Genomic DNA, 7611 nt, shown 5'->3' with positions numbered 1-7611 from the left:
CCCCCACCCCTGCCCCCGGCCCGAGGCGCGGCGTTGGAAAGTTCTTTCTCGCGTGACTCGGCTCCGCACCTGCCCTGCGCCGGGGCCAGGCGGCGTCCAGGGGCTTCCTCGTTCCTAGTGAAACATCCCTGACGCGTGACGCGGCGCCCTCTCCAGCCTGGTCCTCCCCCTGCATGCTCTGAGCTGCCCTGATGGGGAGCTCCCTGGCCTCTGCTGGTTTAATTGGAGCGAGGCTGGAGGAAAGGTGGGCGTCTGAGTGGGCGGGAAGGGATGCTGGTAAGGGAACTGGGAATTTAGGGCAATTCTAAGAGTATCTATCTAGCAGTCATCCTACTCTGAGCCTGGTCCAGGGCGAGGTGTTTGTAAGGGTGAGGTTGGGGTGTGGTCCAGTTAAAAAAGACATTGTTCAAGGTGCTCATTCATTCATTTATTATGGGGGGAGAGAGGTGACAGGTACCCAATAATAAATGGGAAGCAGAATGGCAGGCATGTCGGTTATGGGGGTTTCTTCACAGTATGTTTGAGAATCTTGCTCACTCTCCTCCCGCATCGTTCACCTATCCCAGTGGCAAAGATAAATTCCTGCCTCCTGGACATGAATGAGACAGAAGCCAAGCAATAGATTCCCATCCCATTAACCTACCCCTAGCCCCAAACACACATCACAGGCCCATTTGTAATGAACACCTCCCCTAACACCTGCAGGTGCCAGGATATTATTGTCAGTATCTTAACTATTTTTTTTTTTTTGCAATATAATCAGTGTAAAGTGATGGCCTGTGGACCTAATATCATTGCCTATGGAGGTTGAATATCTTTCATGTGCTTATTTCCCACAGAATTTCTTTTTCTGGGGGAAAAAAGTCTGTGTTCATGCTTTGTACCCATTTTTCTGTTGAGTTGTATCATATTTTCTTACTGGTTTTTAGGAGTCATATATTATAAAGACTACTTATTTGTTAGTTATATGATTTACAAATGTTTTCTCCCAGTTTGCAACTTATTTTACCTTTCTTTTTCTTCTCTCTCTTCTCTCTTCCCTCTTCTCTCACTCCCTGGGTGTATTTTGATGAATAGAAGTTGGTAATTGCAATGTAGTTACATGTTTTGATCTTTAATCTTTACGGTCAGTGCTTTTTGTGACTTGCCTAATTATATCCAAGATTCTAAAGAGATTTTATATTTTCTCTGATAAAATTTAAAGATTTTTCTTCTACATTTAAGTCTCTCAACCACCTGAAACTGATTTCTGTGTATGGTTTGAAGCAGGGATCCAATTTAATTTTTGCCATGTGGATAACGTGTTGTCTTGGTAACATTTATTGAATTGCTTGTACCTGGCCACTAACCTGCAATGCCATCGCTGTCATATAACATTTTTTATATATGTACAAGTCTAGTTCTAGCTTCTCTCTTTTCTTACATTGAGCTAGTTGCCCCACCCCTGTTCTAATTATAATAATTTATAACAAGTATTTATATCATCCACTCTTATATATTCATTGGTTCTCAGCTCAATTATCACTTCTTCAGATATGCCTGCTCCTGTCCCCAATTTAATTAGATGTATACATTACATTCTAGTCATAGCTTTTACTTCAGTTTATAATTTACGTCTTGAATATTCAATCGATAAAGAATTGATTCTCACATTTGCCTGGAAATTCTACTATCGGGCAGAAACCTGGCTTCCCCAGGGTTTAGCACTGTGACTGTCAGGAATGAATAAATTCATCTCTGCCCTGCAGCATTTAGCACACTGCCCCGCACGTGGTAGATGCTCCATAAATACTAAAGGAAAGAACAGTCCTTTCTATCACAACTCTATGCTGCTTCCTTGATTAATTTGGCCCCGTAAGACTTACCACCATATCTTACACATATCTTACCTACTTGTTTACTGCCTTTCTCCACTATAATGGAAGCTCCATGAGGCCAAGACTTGTTTTGTCTGTTTCAACTCCTACTGTATCCCAGGTAGAGTAGTGTCTGGCAATTGGTAGATGCTCAATCAATATTTATTACATGAATGAAAGAACGAAGGTCATTTTGATCAATCAAAAGCATTTTTGCATTTGGAATTAAAAGTCGCCTCTCCTTTTCCTGTGGCTTTCTTAGTAGTTTGCCTCTTCCCTCCATTCTCCCTTCTCATTTTCCCTGCACAGTCCTTCATGTTACCAGAGAGGCAGACGGCACATCCTCCTTTATCAATCTTACAGCAGGATAAAAGGCAAGCCCTTATCTGGACTCCCAGTAATTTTGACAGGGCAGAGAGTCTCTCCTCTCCTCAGCACTCCTACACACACTTTTTATATGGGTCCCTCACTTGCTCTCCTGCTGCCTGGATTTCGGCTTCTCTTCTAATCCCCTGAAATTTACCATGAATACCTCTCACTCTCTAAATGCCCAGCTTGGTAATAGGGCCTGGCAAAGAACAGGCCTTCCGCAAGTGCTTGCTGAAAAAAAGAAAGAAGGGACATCTGTTGTCCCTGTTGAAGTATATAGAGACTCTGCCCCACAAGACAGCGTCTCCTGTACAGTACCGGGTCTCCCTCACTGCTGAACTCCCCCTGGGGGAACCGACACCCTGACCAAGTTGATGCCTAATGAGCATTTGCTCTCTAAACAATTTTCAGGCTGTTGTGGACTTTTTATTAGCTTTTTGACCTTGAAAAGTATTTATTTCCATTTTACCCCCTCAACACATGACCACCTCCTAGGTGTTAGCTGTTTAGCCTAAATTGTGGCATAATGAATGGCTCTCGAAGTTTACCCACATTCTAATCCCAGAAACCTGTGAATGCTACCTGCGTGGCAAAAGGGGCTTTGTAGCTGGGATTAAGTGAAAGTGCTTAAGATGGGGAGACTATCTTAGATTGTCTGGTGGGCCCACCATCATAATATCCTTTATAAGAGGGATGCAGGAGGAGACAGAGAAGAAGGCGATGTGATGACAGAAGCAGAAATTGGAGCAATGAACTTTGAAGTTGGAGGAAGGGGCTGCAAGCCAAGGAATGCCAGCAGCCACCAGAAGCTGAAAAAGGCAAAGAAAAAGATTTTCCCTAAGAGCCTTTGGAAGGAACCAGCCCCTTGTTAGCCCGTTGAAACTGATTTCATACTTCTGGCTTCCAGCACTGGAAGAGAATAAATTTGTGCTTTTTAAAGGCAGTATATGTGGGCTAATTTGTTACAGCAGCAATGGGTAACTAATACACGAAGTGAATGACTGTTTTTGTCTCTTAGGGCTATTTGTTTTTACTTGGATTTATTAAAAAAACATTTCCTGTGATTGGGACCAGAGGAGCCAGGAGGAGCCCCTGCCCTCTAGTTCTTCTGCTCTTATTGCTATAATTATGGGTTTCTTTTCTCATGTGCACAGCCTCCCTCAGCAGCCTCCTGCTGCCTGGCCACGTCTTCAGCTTGTTGTTTCTGCCAGGCCACACAAGTGGCTACCCACTCCATCCCTTCCTCTTCATCCTGGCTCTGGCCTGTCCTTTGTGCATTGTGCAAAAATGTCATCCTGAGAAAAGGATGTCAGCAGATAAATCTAGTTGACTGGGGTGAGCTTTATGAGACAATACTGATGGAGCACCTTACCCACTCCAAGCACCCAACACCATCACCAGTGCGGACTGTTTCTTGAATCGGAGTTCCCTTGGTTTTCCTCTTCAAGGATTTTAAATTAAAGTATGTCGATGCCACCTGGTCAGGACCGCCCCCCCCCCCAACTCCCCAGCACCATAGATGGTCATAAAGCAAGGGTAACACTTTCCTTTCTGGAATGTCTTCAACCTCAACTTGGATAGCAGAAATATGGCGTGGAAAACCTTGCACACTCCTGGCAATGGGAGGCTTACTGGGGCCTGATGGAGTAAGACTGTATAAAGGCAAGAGGCTTGAGACACTGGGAATGACCAGAATTTGCCAGAAATTGTGTTTGAGAAAAGTCAGAAGGACAGTTTGTAGAGTCCTATTCCCGCCATCACTCCCACACCCATAGCCTGAGGATCCTTCCTGAGCAGCTATGTCTGCAGAGCTACGCCCACTGGTGTAGCTCCCGACCAATATTTATAGCAGTTGCTTCAACTCTTCCCAGACAGCATCTGTTATGGCAGGGGCTGGGGTAGAGCCTCCAGAAGGTAGTAAATGTGAGTTCACAGCTTGGGCTGTCGAGACAACAGGAAGTAAGTGGGGCAGCACATGCAGTTTCCAGGGGAATGGCTCCCAGCCTGGGCCGGGAGCCTCAGACCTGCAATAGGAGGAAGGGGAGAAGGGGAAAGTGTCCAACAGAAAGACAAGAAGGAAGTTGGCCCCCCCTCCTACTTGAACACAACCAGGAATTTGGTTGTTCACTAACTTGCCCAGCCTCTGCTTCCTTGTCTCTTATAGGGACAAAAGCAGAAGGTTTTCAAACAGAGTTTTGTTTGTGGGGACAATTAGCGTCTGTTTTTAAAATTATGAACAAGTGAAGATAGAGCAAACTGGGCTAACGCCTCCATTCTAAGAATAATTGTAAAAGCTTCATTTTCATAGAACTGCAGCGTTTACAAAACATTTCCCATAATGGAGCATATCCTTCTGAAATTGTTGTGATCTCTTTACAACCACTTTATTTTGGAGAAAGAACCTCAGAGAGTCCGTGCCTTATCTGTGATCACATGGCTTGAAAATAGCAAAGCTGGGGCGCAAGCCCACGTTTCTGAATCCAGCCTCATGTCCTTCCCCTGAACCCTGGCACCCTGTGCTACACTCAGTGCATTAAACAAACAAGCAAACAAAAAAAAAGGAATTTGTCATGTCACGCAAACTTAAAAGTTCCTGATTTCAGACTTAAAGAAGCACTCCATTTTTCAGCTGACAAAGCTGAAGCTAAGAGATGCTTTTGGAGGAAGGTCTGTGATTGGGTCATTTGTGTTGCTTTGAGCAAAAGGGACAATGACCACAGCCCAAAGAGCTCTGTGTGATGGATTCTTTGATGTGTCAGCTTGGTTAGGCTACAGCCCCCAGTTATTCAATCACACGTAAGTGAGATGTTGTGGGAAGGGATTTTGCAGAGGTGATGAAAGTCCCTAATCAGGTGACTATGGAAGGAAGGGCATCCTGGCCTAGCTGGGTGGGCCTGACTTCATTAGTTGGAAAGGCCCTAAAAGCAGAGCTGAGGCTTGCCCAGAGGAGAGGAGAAACTCTGCCTGTAGAGAACGGCTTCAGCCATGCCTGTGTATGCCAGTGTACTGTGTGTGAGCTTCCCTTATGACTGCCCTCTGGACTGACTTGCTTAGTCCGCCCCACAATCATGTCAGCCAGTTCCTGGTGTATTAGCTTGCCAGACCTGCCGCAACAAAACATCACAAACTGGTTCTTAGGAAAACAGAAATTTATTGTGTCACAGTTCTGGAGACTAGAAGTCTGGGATAAAGGTGCTAGAAGGGTTGGTTCCTTCCAAGGGCTGTGAGAGAGACGCTGTTCCATGCCTCTCCCCTAGCTTCTGGTGGTTTGTGGCAAACTTCGTTGTTCCTTGGCTTAAAGACACTGCATCACCCCAGTGTCTGCCTTCGTGTTCATGTGACGTCCTCCCTGTGTGCGTGTGTCTCCCTCTGCATCCAGATTTCCCCTTTTATGAGGACACCAGTCATATTGGATTAGGGTCCCCACACGTGACCTCACTTTAACTTGATTACCCCTCTAAAGATTCTCCCAATAAGGTCACCTTCTGGGGTACTGGAGGTAAGGACTCTGACATGTCTTTTGGGGTTCTCTGTTTGAACGCTGGCTGAAACTCTCTATGTGTATCTCTTGGTCACATTTCTCAAAACAGCTTACTGGCCCTGGCCGGTTGCTCAGTGGTTAAAGCATCAACTCATGGACCAAAGGTCTTGGGTTTAATTCTCAGTCAAGGGCACATACCTCAGTTTCAGGTTTAATCCCTGGCTCTGGTCAGGGCGCAAGCCAGAGGCAGCCAACCAATGTGTCTCTTTCCGCTCAATGTTTCTCTCTCTCTCCCCCCCCCCCCCTTCTACCTCTTCCTTTCTACTCTCTCTAAAAATCAATGGAAAAAATATCCTCACTCCTCAGTGAGGATTAAAGAAACACACACAAAATACCAGCTTACCGGACTCATTGTATTCTTCAGGAAGGACATTCCATGTCTCCAGAAACATCGACTCATCCTCTGATCTGGAGATGTTTAAATCTGGGTATAAGCAGAATATAATGCTCAGGTCACACAAACCAGGCCAGTGCTTGGGACGCAGCAGAACATTATTATTGTTATAATTCTGGGGCATCTCAGTTAGCTGAACTCTGGGTATTTTAACTAAAAAGTGTAGTATCTTAACCGTAACCTGGCTTTGCCATAACTAGCTGCTTACCCCCTAACAAGAATGAACAACTTGAGAAGCTTTGTGAGGTTTGGACAAAGTGTTCATGGGGGTGAGGGCTTGGAAGGAAACTGTGTAATTCAGGTGTCTAGGAACTGGGGGTTGGTGAAGACATTTCACATTTTGGAGCCCCTGTTACGTGTCACGCACCTGCTCTTGGCCAAGCATACCTTATCTGATTTAATCCTCACTACGTTCTTACTAGGCATGTGCTAGTCACCCGTTGTAAGGTTGAAGTAAAGGAACCTTAGATGACTCTGAGGTCACAGATCTAGTAAGCATAGGCCAAGATTCAGATATGCAGTCGATCCTCATCCTTTGAGGATTCTGTATTTGCAAACTTACCTACTCACTAACATTTATGTGTAACTCAAAGCTAGCATTCCTAGTGTTTCCAAGGTCATTTCTAAGGTCATTCGTGGACATTTGTGAAGAATTTGAGTCACCACATGCAGATGTCCCTCACTGAGGCCTGAGGAGGTGACACTCTGCTTCTTGTTTCAGCTCTCATACTAGCAGTAAGCGTTCTTGCCATGGTCTCTCTAGTGCCATGTTTTGTTGTGGGGTGTGTTTTTTGTGGTTGTTGCATTTTTGTGTGATTTGTTGGTGATTTTGCTGTTTAAAATGGCCCCGAGCTTTGTGCTGAAGTGCCATCTGGTGTTCCTAAGTGCAAGGAGACTGTACTGCCTTTGAAGATGCCTGTGATAGATAAGCTTTGTTTAGGTTTGAGTTACAGGGTATTGGCTGTGAGTTCAGTGTTAATGAATCAACAATATATATTAAATAAGGTGACGTTCAACAGAAATAGACATCAAACCAGAGGCTCAGAGGAACCTAACCCCGCATCTTCCCTAGGAGCACTGGTTCAGTATTCACTAATTTCAGTGTTTATGGCGACTTTCTAGAACAGAACTGCTGCAAATGATGAGACTTGATTAACACGTTATGAGGATGAGAATTTGGACCTGGTGCCTCTTCCTTCTTACCTGTTTCAGGGATGAAGGAGACTGTAGCCTGAAAGCCTCTGAAGGTCACATTTTCATCTGACTGGAAGCTGATGAGCATCACACCAGAGGAGCTCAGCACAGGGGCTGGGGCAGCAAAGCCACACAACCGAGCTGGGTCAAGCCAAGCCCAGGTGAGACACGGCCAAGGGCCAGCAAATAGACGTGACATTGCATTAAAGGAAAAAAATAATTGTCCTTTAGGTAACTGTTAGGAAATAAACTTTCCT

General features: G+C 45.1%; 2 protein-coding genes across 2 annotated transcripts in view; both read right to left on the bottom strand.

The window, feature by feature from the left end:
• Window positions 1-149, bottom strand: part of LOC102753061 (NADH-cytochrome b5 reductase 2) — an 8499-nt gene extending 8350 nt beyond the window's left edge. Inside the window, exon 1 of the mRNA XM_015568604.1 lies at window positions 70-149. The gene's annotated coding sequence lies outside the window, so the exon portion shown is untranslated. The remainder of the gene's footprint in view (window positions 1-69) is intronic.
• Window positions 150-4154: 4005 nt separating this feature from the next.
• The window catches only part of OVCH2 (ovochymase 2), an 18787-nt gene continuing 15330 nt past the window's right edge, over window positions 4155-7611 (bottom strand). The window contains 3 exon segments of the mRNA XM_006770934.1: window positions 4155-4249; window positions 6110-6199; window positions 7364-7495. Of these exon segments, the coding sequence (XP_006770997.1) occupies window positions 4155-4249; window positions 6110-6199; window positions 7364-7495 (317 nt within the window).

This window comes from Myotis davidii, unplaced genomic scaffold (genome assembly GCF_000327345.1).
Source record: "Myotis davidii unplaced genomic scaffold, ASM32734v1 scaffold1185, whole genome shotgun sequence".
NCBI lineage: Eukaryota > Metazoa > Chordata > Mammalia > Chiroptera > Vespertilionidae > Myotis > Myotis davidii.
This window is presented reverse-complemented; position numbering and strand designations above follow the sequence as displayed.